Raw genomic sequence first — 13,567 nt, 5'->3', positions numbered from 1 at the left:
CTGTCTAGAAGGTATCCAAGCAGATACCCAAGCCACCTCAACTGGCTCCTTCTCGTCTCGAACGACTGAGCTTCTCACCCAATTTCTAAGAGAAAGCCCGTAAAGCCCATGGAGGAACCCAGTTTCGTTTGGTTGTATCCGGGATCTCGTTCTTTTGGTCATGATCTACAGCTTGTGACCATGAGTGAGGGTAGGAACGTAGATCGATTTGCCTCTGGGCTCAGCTCCTTTTTTATCACGACCGGTAGAGCCAGCATCACAGCGGACGCTGCAAAGATCCGCGTGTCAATCCCGCCTTCACTCGTAACCAGAACCCTGAGATACTGAAACCCCTCCCCTTGGGGTAGGACCTCATCCCCGAGCCCGAATAGGACGATCCAAACTTCACCAAAGTCATGGAATCGGACACCCTATCAGCAGAAAATATATTTTCGTCCAAATTTGGTACCGTACCTGCTGAAGAATGCGCCTAGTCCTTACGTCGTTGGCCCCGACGGACATTTCCATGGTCAGGACATCCTGGAGGTCCCACATGAAGTAGGACGTATCAGTGTAGGCCTGAACGATGTCCACAAAGGTGTCGTACCCCGGCAGCAGGCTGGTGATGATGGCAAACTCGCCCCAGTCGTACTCCTCCATGATCTAGCAAGATTCATTGTCATAACTTGACCAAAATTGGACAAGGACAGACTGTTTTTAGACCATATTGAGATCTTAATTATCTTGTTTTCTTGAGATCTTAATCCAATTCTTCAAAACAGCCGGCATACCTTGAACATGCAGAGGACCTGCTGCTCCAAAGACGCTCCCATCTGTAGGAACGAAGATCCCTCAGCCTAGAAAGACAACCAAGGAGTTCATCTTCTCGGGTTCTTTCAGGTGGATACGCTATATTATTAGCATATTAGGAGATTAGTTTTGACTTGTTAACGAAAATACGAATCTTCAATAGAGAAAATACGTCCCTGGCAGTGAAAGAGTTAACAAGTACAACATCACTATTGATCATAAATTCACACTACTATTACTCATAAAACATTTCAAGTTTCTCATTTATAAAAAAAATAATCCAGATCATTTTTATACTTTAAAGGATCATTTTGGGGGCCGGATTAACCTCATTTGAGGGCCAGAACTGTCCCGCGGGCCGTATGTTTGACACCCCTAATTTAATGTATGTGTTGTAGGTATGGCAACACTGCCATCCGATGGTCACTGTTATCACTACAGTGCTCAATTGGCTTTATAATAAGCACCAGTCAAGGATGTTAGTTACCCTCCATAAAAAATAATAGTAATAATAGTAATAATAGTAATATTAATAATAATAATAACGAAGTGTATAAAAATAAGAAATTAGAGGATACCGAAATATAAATGTGCCAAAACTTTAAACAAGTTTTTCTCAAAATGTTTCTACTTGGCGGCAATTATTATTTATTTATCATTCTAAAGAGGATTAAGTGTCGAATTAGAAAACATCAATATCTCAATTTTCATGTTAGGACACATAACCTGATACGCATCACGCAGATATATTTAGTACCGTAATTATATTTTAACTTTTTTTTTTTTTACTTAAGTTTTTCTTTTTTTCAACATGACATTTTAACTTATGAAAAACAGCCTCCAGCACATCGCTTTTTGTCGGAAATCTAACCAAATACAATGACGTTTGACATTTTATGTATGCTCATTAAGTTTCCGCATTTGCTCTCAAGTGTGTGAACTAGCTGTTCCCTTTCTGTCACCGCCTTGCATGTGTGTTAGCATTCGTTAGCATATCATCTGTGCGCGTGTGTTTGTGTGTTAGCATACATTTGCATACGCATTCGCACAAGATGGGACGTGATCTTTAAAAGCGGCATATGCACTGATTTGGTTTTTCTTGTGACATCCAGATTACGACCTCAATGTAACATCATGAGGTGCGTGTTATTTCATATGTTGTGCATAAATATTACATTTGACAAATTTGGCTTCGTCATTTCAGACTTTTGTCACAGTGTTTATTAATAATTAATGCGTTGAGACGATGCTCGTCATAAAGATATGAGACCATCAGCATAGTTGGTCCAATTGTTAAAAAAAAAAAAGCTAAATACTGCTTGAATATTTTTTATTAAATACATTGTTATGGTGAAAATCTTGGTAAAATTTCAGCTCCCTAGTTTCTTTAAATACATTTGATAAAAGACTATATACGAGATACTATACTATATATTATTATACTACTACTATTCTACTACTCCAGAATATAAAATGTGCTCTTAGATCATAAAGAAAAATATGAACATTTTGCTTTAACGGTTGTGGAAAAAATTTGACCATTTTGGGTCATTTGTTCCCCCACATAATGCTTGCAGTATTTTAGCCAAGGGATGGAACACTTTTGGTAGTGTGATAACTAAGTAACATGTTGTCAACATTAGGTGAAATTTCAGCTCCCTAGCGTCTTTAAAATACTTTCCCTTGAATGCAAAATGCCTTTGATGTAAAGATCCAAGGATTGGACAAAACACCACATAAGGGTTAAAATTACGTCTGACGTTTTGGGCCAAGCGTTCCGATGTGATTTGTAATATTTGGGATGTCCAAAGGAGCCTGTGATGTAATCAGGTGCAAGAGAGTCATCTTTTCATGCAAAATCTTCACCATCTGATTTGATAGCTGCTGCAAGAAGGCAGCGGAACGGAGTAATACGGTTTCTATTTTAACAGCGGTGCACTACAGGCCGTACATCTACAAGATGTCTTGTCACACATGTTCGCCGATAAAAAGTAGCAAGGGCGGCTACGCGTAGTGTTAAACTGTCAAAGTGCCTTTTGGGAGCTGACTCTCCGGGACTCGTCTCCGAGGGCGAAGAGCTGTCATCTGCGCACCCCTCCTCTAAACGCGCCCCCACCCTTGAGAGCACTGAGCCTGAGGAACAACCAAAGAGTATCACAGCCAGACTCGCCGTCATTCAATTTAATCTCAGTCTGGGGTTGTTTGGGCTTCGCCCCGGGTGGCTGCTTTGTCGCCGTGGCATAGAGCGGGCCTTAAAAATAGCGCCTAAGTGTGTTCGCCTGTCGCCAAAGCGCAAAAAAAACTGAAAATCAAAACGGAGACTTGGGACTGCATTCTGACTGCATTAACCTCCAAATAAAAGGTCAAGTTAACCCTAACTGTAACCCTAATCCTTGCCCAAATCGTGGGATTGTAACATCAGATATTTACTCAGAAAAATAACGCAGCACTTTTTACGAAACAGCCCGTTTACAGCAGGACCAACATATTTTCAAGGACTCAGATTGTTAGAGTACTGCACCAACACAACAATAACATGACTGCTTGTGGTCACTAGTGGAGATTGCCCCTGGTGATGAGTGAAATAGCATTTCAAACTCAAAAGAAATACATCTTCTGTCTCCATTTGTTTACTGAGAGATTACCACCTGCTGGCGGATATAAATATTGCGGATAAGCTTCACTGGACTATAAACAGCAGAGTCCGAAGTGTGAGAAAAAAAAAGTAACGTCTTATACACTGAAATTTAAGGTAAATAAACGCAAATTCAAAATTAAATCCGTTGTCTCTGCACTGAATTTTTTGATGAATGTGCCGAAACCATGCAAAAATGGACGCCACCCGGGTAAAGGACTCATTTCAAATATTTATAAGTTATAACATTTATTGACAAAAAAATCAGCTCATTTTTAGACTATACAAAATCATTTTGCGGGCCAGATTAAACCCGTTAGCGGGTCAGAACAAGTCCGCGGGCCGTATGTTTGACACCATATATATATATATATATATATATATATATATATATATATATATATATATATATATATATATATATATATATATATATATATATATATATTGATCTAATTATATATATATATATATATATATATATATATATATATATATATATATATATATATATATATATATTGATCTAATTATATATATATATATATATATATATATATATATATATAAATAAATGGAACAAAACTGACATAAAAGTGTAAAAAAATGACGTCTTTTGCAAATCACAATGGAGCTTTTGCTGCCAGCTCGTCTTCATTTAAGTCGCGAGAAATTCGGCCACAAACGAGGAAAACTGGAAAACACAAACAAATTGGCCAAACGGGAGCATGACACCTTGCGCTCCACTTTCTGTCGAAAACACCTTGGCGTAGTCACAAAGACGTAATTAGCAGTCCCACCGGAGCGTATGCTAACACGACAGGCCAACCGCGGCTTTGGCAGTAGTCGCACCTGCGCCGCGTCAACAGAGTGGCGACAATCTGGACAAAAAACTAGCATACAACTTTGACATAACGCATAACAACACTTCACCTCTACCTCGACCATCACGCTAAAAATAATGAAACCCAAAACTCAAATCTAACATTATCCTAGCATGATGCTAAACCTATGCTAGCTTTAGCGGTGGTCAGAGATATCAATAATAAGAGACTGGAGAAAAGGTTAGTCTTTCTCTAACGTTTTTTCAACATAACATACTCAGATTGTTAGAATAATGCAGCAACACAACAGTAACATGCCTGATTACGTTTACCGGTGGAGAGTGCCCCCTAGTGGCATTTAAAATAGCAGTTCAAACTTATTTTAATATTTAAAAAGTGCCTTCTTCTGTCTCGGAGAATTCCCCATAGTGGCTCGTTAAAAAAAAAAAAAAAATGCATATAAGCCAAAAATTATCTTTTGCAAAAGAGGTCGGAAGGGACAGCTACAAGTTTCACAATAATACAATATAAAGAACTGTATACGTATATATACGTGCGTTATTTAATCACAAGTTCACATAAAATTATAAATATAGTTAAGTATTATTGAAAAATAAAAACACAGTAGTGGGAGACATGGTGGAAGACCGCTTAGCACGTCGGCCTCACAGTTCAGAGGTTGTGTGTTCGATTCCTGCTCGGGATGTCATGTGTAGAGTTTGCATGTTCTCCCCGTGCCTATGCGGATTTTCACTGGGTATTTCAGTTTCCTCCCCCGAAAATTTGAGATTTTCTTGGCGTTATCTGTAAATTCTAGCATTTTCTTTGAAGATGTTCACCGGAGCACTCCAATTGTACCAATTTTGATCCGTTCGATGTCATTTTATCGAGAGAGAATTTAACTGGTGTGCGAAGCAGGTCGTTTAACTCGAGATTCGGCGTGTAACGCGCGGCCAATTTACCAACTTTTTTAATCGTATACAAACATCACGCAGTCGTGAGCGATGTTTAAGTCGGACATAAAGGCGTCTTTGAAAATTTGTTCGAATTTGAGGCCGCTAGCGCGATATTGGCAGCTGGCCGCACTCAAAGGGTCTCGCCGGATCACGGCGCCGTTTCTTTTTTGAGGCTCGATTCATGTATTTTTAACGGGACGGTTTGACCCGCTTTCGCCGTTTGTTTTTCTGATGGCTCACTTCTGGCCTCTTACGAAAAGGAGGCCAAGCCCCGAAGCCCAGCGGTGTTCCGGTCGTGAAAGCGATTCCATTTTTTTTTTTTTTTCTTCGCCCGGAATGAAGCTTCATTAATTAATTGCAGCCCGCCTACTGACTTCAACACGCCGGCCGGATAATTTGACAGAAAAGGCGAGACGGCATGTGGTCAGATGTGGCCCGGAATGGATGACCTTGACACCACTTGTTGCTAAGGCACAAGAATTTTTTTAGGAGGTGGTCAGGACTTTAAGTGGGCCAAGTCACGGCTGTACGATGCACCGCCATTTTTCGACATTTTATACACGAGACTTCGTACGGGCTGGCGTATTACCTTTGTGTTAGGGTTAGCGGCTAGATGCTAACGGGAGTGTTGACCTCTCACGATTAGGTGCATTCAAATGCATTCAGACATTTCAAATTGGATTACATTGTCTCTATTATCGGTTTATTTATTGATTATTTACGGAATAATCTGTTGCTATCCACTGCCAAGTTTAGAAATTGTTGATTAACGGGAACACTGACACGGAAAAAAAATCCGACTGGAATTTTCAACTTTTTTCTCATGGCTTGTAAGTCCGGTGCGGCTCAAGTGCAATTTTTCATTTTATTTATTTATTTATTTGCTAGCCATCGGAGAGTAGTCCAACAGTAAAACAAATGTGTGTATCTATCTGTCAATTTGTGGAGCAACTACGAAACAGAGCTGAAAAGATGTGAATCAATGGCTGTATTCAAAATGTTTTCAAAGTTTGTGATGTGTAATTTGATATATGTATATATATGTATATATATATATATATATATATATATATATATATATATATATATATACACAAACATAAAAAAAATGATGAAAATGATAAAAATTCTTATTTTATTGCAATACACCACATATATACATGCATATGTATATATATATATATATATATATATATATATATATATATATATATATATATATATACAAACTAAAAAAATGATGAAAATTATGAAAATTCTTATTTTATTGCAATACACCACACACACACACACACACACACACACACACACACACACACATATATATATATATATATATATATATATATATATATATATATATATATATATATATATATATATATATATACGTACAAACTTTAATAAGTGATGAAAATTGTTATTTTATTGCAATACACCACACCACACACATACACACACACACACACACACACACACACACACACATATATATATATATATATATATATATATATATATATATATATATATATATATATATATATATATATATATATATACAAACTAAAAAAATGATGAAAATTATGAAAATTCTTATTTTATTGCAATACACCACACACACACACACACACACACACACACACACACATATTATATATATATATATATATATATATATACGTACAAACTTTAATAAGTGATGAAAATTGTTATTTTATTGCAATACACCACACCACACACATACACACACACACACACACACACACACACACACACATATATATATATATACAGTCGAACCTCTACATAGTGAACTTCAAGGGTCCGAGGAGAGAAGTTCACTATGAAGAGAGATTCACTTTATAGAGGTTTTCCTAAAATGTTCAGAATTCATTGATGAAATATGTGAATAATTTTTTAATAAATATGTAAATAATTTTATATACGTTTTTTTAAAAATAAATATGTAAATAAATGTACATTAAACAACTTAAGTTGTTTAAACACTAAAATCTAATGCGGTAAAACTAATGTAAAAACATTTTACATTGAACAAAACTCTTTATTATTATTCAACAATAGTTAATGAATACAGTATATGATCATAATAAAACATGATCAGTGCATGTCATCAGCGCGGAGAAAGTAACTGTCAATACGAGGTTGCACGGTATGCCTCCACTCGCACACTTCCGAATTATGTCGCACTTCTCCTCCAACGACAAAGGCTTTCGCTTCCGACTTATAGATCTAGCATCCATACTTTTCACGGCAGATTCCGACATCTTAGAATTTTCGGAGGGATGACCAGCGGAGAAACGCGTGCGCAGTGGACGGCGGACGAAGTGAAAATGCAAGAGAAAGTCGCGGCGCGCGAGAGCGGCTAGGCAGGGAGGAAATCCCGACAGTGCGCCCAATTTTACAACTTCACAATTTTCGATAAGTTCAGATATTCACAATATAGAGGTAGATGCTGTCAAGGGACTGACTAATAGCATCACTATGAAGAGATTATTCACTATGCGGAGTTTCACTATGAGGAGGTTTTACATACACGTTAAATATAGCTGTTTTGCAAGGGACCGTAAAGATTCGTTCACTATGAAGAGAGATTCACTTTGTAGAGGTTCACTATATAGAGGTTCGACTGTATATATATATATATATATATATATATATATATATATAGTCACAAAAATAAATAAAGCCTTCACCCCCCCCCCCCCCCCCCCGGCCCACTATCTGAGAAGCACTGATTTGGCCCCATAACACGGCTGGAAATGGACCTTATTAGATAGTTGAGGCGTACCTAATGAAGCGTTAAGTGTTGAAGCCCTCATAATGGGAATGACGCACGCCACATCTGGATGGCGTCCGTACACACAAACACACAAAGGCCCTAACCCGGCCTCACAGCACTTCCTCCCCTGCCTTCCGTCTTTGTTGTTAAGCAACCCGGTCCGGGGGGGACGGGCGGCGGATGGGGGGGTGCGGGGCGACACTGACGCTTCTTTTTCCGAAGCCATCAAAGACGTTCGTCATAGCGGGTATTGATAATCAAGCGCCATTGAGGCGAGGAGAATCGGGCCTTCCACCTGCACCATTGTGTCCGACGCCGTCTTTTTCCATTTATTTCCAAAAAGAAATTTGAATACTGAATGGATGCTGCAAAGCGGGTGCGCTGAATGGGAATAAGGAGGGGAGGGGGGCAAAAAAAAAAGTTTGGGGAGTTTTGAGGTGACGGATAAGAGCTGCGGGGGAGCCGAAGCCTCCTGAAGGGTCTCATTAAGGCTTTTAATGGGGTCCTGCAGCTCAGGGGTAAAAAAAAAAAAAAAAAAAGTGGGCGAGCAGACGCGTCCCTAATTGAATTCCACACACGAGAAGCAAGGGAGGAAGGGGACGCTTGGAGATACCTACAATAATAAATACCATACAAATATTATATAATAGAGCATTCGTGTCAAACTAGATTTTGGTAGGAGGCCATTTTGTACTTACATCACTGGGTGGTTATGATGAAGAACTCAAGGTGAAGTTCCCAACTTTTTTCTCATCATTTGAGGCCTGTGGTTTATAGTCCAGTGAGGCTTATCTGCAGTTTTTTTTTTAAAACTAACCACTATGGGGAATTCTCCCAGACAGAAGACACTTTTTAAGTATTGAATTAAGTTTGAACTGCTATTTTACATGCCAACAGGGGGCACTCTCCACAGGTAAACGTAATCAGGCACGTTACTGTTTTGTTGCTGCACTATTCTAACAATCTGAGTATGTTATGTTGAAAATATGTTGGTACTGCTCTTTCTAAACTTATAGTCCATTTGCAAGTCCCTCTCCTATGTGTAGACTATGTCTCTAATTTCACAAATGCAACATTAACTAAACTAGCTAACCACAATGGGACAGACAGAAGAAGAAGCTATTTAAGTATTGAATTAAATTTGAACTGCTGTTTTATATGCCACCAAAGGGCACTCTCCACAGGTAAACGTAATCAGGCATGTTACTGTTTTGTTGCTGCACTATTCTAACAATCTGAGTATGTTATGTTGAAAATATGTTGGTACTGCTCTTTCTAAACGTATAGTCCATTTGCAAGTACCTCAGCTATGTGTAGACTATGCCTCTAACTCTAACTCAACTAGCTAGCCACTAAGGAACAGACAGAAGAAACGCTATTTAAGTATTGACTTAAGTTTGAACTGCTATTTTACATGCCACCAGGGGGCACTCTCCACAAGTAAACATAATCGGGCATATTACTATTGTGTTCCTGCACTATTCTAACAATCTGAGTATGTTACAGTATGTGCCCTTTCTAAATGTATAATCCATTTGCAAGTACCTCGGCTATGTGTAGACTAAATGCAACATTAACTAAACTGCCGAAGACAAGAACATAGAACATCGACTTCCCCGTTAAACCCTAAACCACGTATGGAGAACATCACCATTGACTCCAAGCGCTAATGGGCAAGGCACCCACCCGACTCACGACCGCTTCTCCCACTGTATGCTATTAATGTGCGTGTGAGTGCTTGTGCCTGTCTACATGTGAGAGCGTATGCTAAAAATACAAGGTGTTGATGACGGCGCTTACACAAAGAAACGAAGACGTGTGAGAAGACGAAGACTCGCTTCCCCGCTAAAAGCCGAGCAAGAACAATAAAAGACTTGAACGTTATGTCAGGTCTCTCGCCTTCATCCGCCTTAAAACCATCACGTGCTCGCAGATGACTGACGGTAGACTCCTTCATCGTTGTTGTTTTTTTTTCCCCTCCCAGCATCAAGTCCTTCTACTTCAAGCATCCGTAGATAAGAGGATCTGAATCAGGTCAAAGGCTGCCATTAAACCTGACTTGAGATGCCTTCAAACCACGCATTGCTTCATTAACGCTGTTTTAATGGGGAAGTCAACCCAAAGTGAAAAAAAAATTACCCAAATGTTTCTTTTTACCAAAATATGCTCCATACGACTCCATTTATCCAAAAACAATTAACATAGTATTCGTCAGATATTAATTAAGCAGCAGAAACCAATCATTTTTATCCATTTTGAATCAACAAGTGGCAAATCGCCTGCCTCAAGAAATGGATAAAAATTGGTAGATCCTTCTACTTTCAGTGCAAAGGACGAGAATTCTTTTTCAAAATAGAAATACCGATAATAAATAATAAAATTCTCGTCAAATGTTTATTAATGGCGTGTAGCTGACACCCTTGACTAATCCTACCTAATATAAGACAAATGAGCACTGCAGTGATAACTGTGGCCATTGGATGGCAGTGTTTCCACACAAACAACGCAGATATCACCTAGATGAAATTCAAAGTCAAAATTCGAACTACACTTCTCGTGCAACAAAAGAATTAATTAATCGCTGTGATGCCACTTTAGGTCGGCAGTAAGTAACAAAATGGCCGCCCCCCCCCCCCCCCCCCCAAGATGGGTTAAAATGAGTGGATTTTGACGCTTTTAAACACATAATTTTGAGACGCACCATCATCTGACATCAAAATTTGAGGGTTCAAATGAACTCATTCAATGCCAGGGACGTACTTTCACATTTTTTTTTTAAGGGTTCGGACATTAAGTTACATTTTTTTAATTGATTTATTTATTTTGGATCAACCCCTTAAGATGAACCAGCATCCAATTAAAAAAAAAAACGCAAATCCCAGACAATTAAGTAATAAATCGATACATTTTAAGTATCTGGAATATCTTGACTCTTAAAAAAACGTGAAAATACGTCCCTGGCATTGAATGACTTAAAATTGGTTGATGTTCATTTAAAATTTTAATTTTAAATGGTTTCTGAGAGGGCACATATTTTGCTGATAGGAACAAATATGCAATTTTTTACGTAGTTTAGAAATATTACAATAATTTGAGGAATGCGAAAACACAAAAAACTTGACTGTCCTTGAACGTACATCAGAAATGTTGGCCTACCTTGTACGGGATGACCACGGCCGATCCGCCGCTGATGCCCACGATGGGCAGAGCCGTCTGCGTGGACAGGAAGTCCAAGATTTGTGCCACCTCGGTCACCTGAAGACCAAGTGGAAAAGAAAAAGTTCTAAATTGCATCAATGAATCTAAACCCTCAATCAATTCTTTCAATGCCGCAGTCCCGCGCGGCGCTCGATATAAACGCCTTCCATTGGCTGATTGATGACGAGTAAACGTTACATCGCCCAGTAAAAGACGAGGAATAGGGCCGGTTTCCCGTAAAACAGAAGACCATAAGAAATGAGATAACTTGTCAGGTAACATGAAACTCTTGCGAAATCACGACCACGAGGCCCCCCCAAAAAAAAAAATCACGACTCACCTGCGTGCTGGCACCCGATCCAACGTCATCCTCAAAAACCACGCCGTGCAGCTTCTCCGTCGCCATGGTGTCGCACAGACGGGTGAGCAGGTCTCGCGGGTTGGTATCGTTGACCAGCACCGTGACGGGGCTCACCACCACGGGGAGGTCCACAAAGTTCTCGCCGCTCAGCCGGCCTCGGACCTCGCTCTGGTAGCTGGAGCCGCTGAACACCACGGCCACGTTGATGGATGAGTGTAAGAGGAGGGGTCTGGCGTGAAGGGGTTGCCGGGATGCGATGAGGAGGACGAGGAGGAGCGGGGGCCAGGGAGAAGATGGAGGGTTTCGCCTTGGAGAGGCCATGTTGGCGCCCTACTTCCTGTGTGGATCAGATAAGATTGTTATCGTTTGTAACGTCGTTTCAAAAAGATAAAATTGCTTCTTTTTGGTTTTTTTGCCTACTTTATTATTTGCTCTATTGTGTGGATTGCAAGTTTGATCAAGGAAGTGAACAGAATAATTATTTTACTGTGTAGTGTTACTACAGAATAAAACTCTTCAATCTTGACACGCAGAAGTCGCAATTCAACTCCATCCCCACTGAGGGGCGAACGTTGGCGAGTATGGTGGCTCTTTTGATTTTTTTCCGGGTTCGTTCGGGGGGCCTTCACGAATCCAGACGAGAACGTTCACTTGAGTAAAAGTATAGATTGAAATGTATCGTAAAATTCAGACCATACAGTAAGCTGCTACTTTTTTCTCATGTTCATGGTCCAGTGCAGCGAATTTGCATTTTTTTTACTAGCCACCAGGGGGCAATCTCCCGGTAAACAAATGTAAACAGAAGAAGACGCTATTGAAGAATTGATTTGGAGTGTCAACCGCCAACCACCAAGGGGGCTCTCTCCATGAGTAAACGCAACCAGGTTTGTTACTGTTGTGTTGGTGCAGTATTCTAACGATCCCAGTCTGTAGGTGTAATGTTGAAGGTGTGTCAGATCTGCTATTATTTCTAAATATGCAGAGAGGTTCAATTTTGCTGCTGTAACCAGGCAAAAGAAATAGTAAAAACAAAATTTTTAAAAATGTCCCCATACTATCTTTCTGCAAAAATATCTGATGTTACAATCTGAGATTTATAATTTTGTGTAATGCTCAAAACGCTTTCACTGCCAATGACGACTATGGACGTCAAATATCAATTTTTAATGGGACTACGTTCTTTTATTCTGTCTTTACGTTCATTTATTCTGTCTTTAGCTTCATTCATTGCCAGCTCAGACAAAAACAGATCTTTGACGTCTAAACAAAATTACCCAATTATGGGACAAAAAGGGACTGACACAATATTTGGCGAATTTGACTAGATTTTCTGGATCGTTTTGCACAAAAGCCAAAAATGTGTTGTTTCATACAACCTCAAGACATCCCCCCCCCCCCTTTTTGACACATTTGGGTTATTTTTTATCCAACTGTTTAAAAAAAAGCAAAATTAGATCAATAAATCCATCAATGTGTGGAGATTGAAAAATAAAAAAATAAATAATAAAGACTAGTATGTTTTCAAATATCAGGGGAAAAAGCAGAAAGTCTCCTTGAAAACAAAAACAGTACACATAAGTACGCTTACTGGTAAAATCCATTTAAAAACAGTAAGTATTTGTTCTCACGCTGCAAATGTGAATGTGAGTCCGTCAGTGTGTGTAATCCGCCTTAATCCTGCCCCCAGTGTCATGGCGGTAATCATCATTCTATCGCCACGCGTCTACACGGGTGACAGACGAGCCGAGCGGCGGGTCACTGATCCTCCAACGGCGGGATTTTCTTAACGCCATTGCCCAAATATTCATCATTTGAAGATTTATAATCGCTCGCTTATTTATTTTAGGCCATTTAAGCGCAAATTTTAAATTTAGACTTTCTCACCTTTGGTGTTATGTCGAATGACGTAGCGTAATTAAGATCTAGAAGAAGAGGCAGAGAAGGTCCCCTTGTAAGTTTTTGCTCCTACAGAAAATACGCTTTGGTCGATAATTGTATGTT

General features: G+C 39.3%; 1 protein-coding gene across 1 annotated transcript in view; it reads right to left on the bottom strand.

Annotated features, from left to right (window-relative positions):
- The window catches only part of LOC148409779 (glutamate receptor ionotropic, NMDA 2C-like), a 33,382-nt gene extending 21,495 nt beyond the window's left edge, over positions 1-11,887 (bottom strand). The window contains exons 1-5 of the mRNA XM_088439505.1: positions 11,546-11,887; positions 11,164-11,262; positions 9,620-9,673; positions 771-836; positions 454-642 (exon numbers count right to left, since the gene is read on the bottom strand). Coding sequence (XP_088295631.1) covers positions 454-642; positions 771-836; positions 9,620-9,673; positions 11,164-11,262; positions 11,546-11,887 — 750 coding nt within the window. The remainder of the gene's footprint in view (positions 1-453; positions 643-770; positions 837-9,619; positions 9,674-11,163; positions 11,263-11,545) is intronic.
- Between the last annotated feature and the right edge of the window lie 1,680 nt (positions 11,888-13,567).

Source organism: Hippichthys cyanospilos, chromosome 17 (genome assembly GCF_059441005.1).
Source record: "Hippichthys cyanospilos isolate Australia breed blue-spotted pipefish chromosome 17, RoL_Hcya_1.0, whole genome shotgun sequence".
NCBI classification, from domain to species: Eukaryota; Metazoa; Chordata; class Actinopteri; order Syngnathiformes; family Syngnathidae; genus Hippichthys; species Hippichthys cyanospilos.
This window is presented reverse-complemented; position numbering and strand designations above follow the sequence as displayed.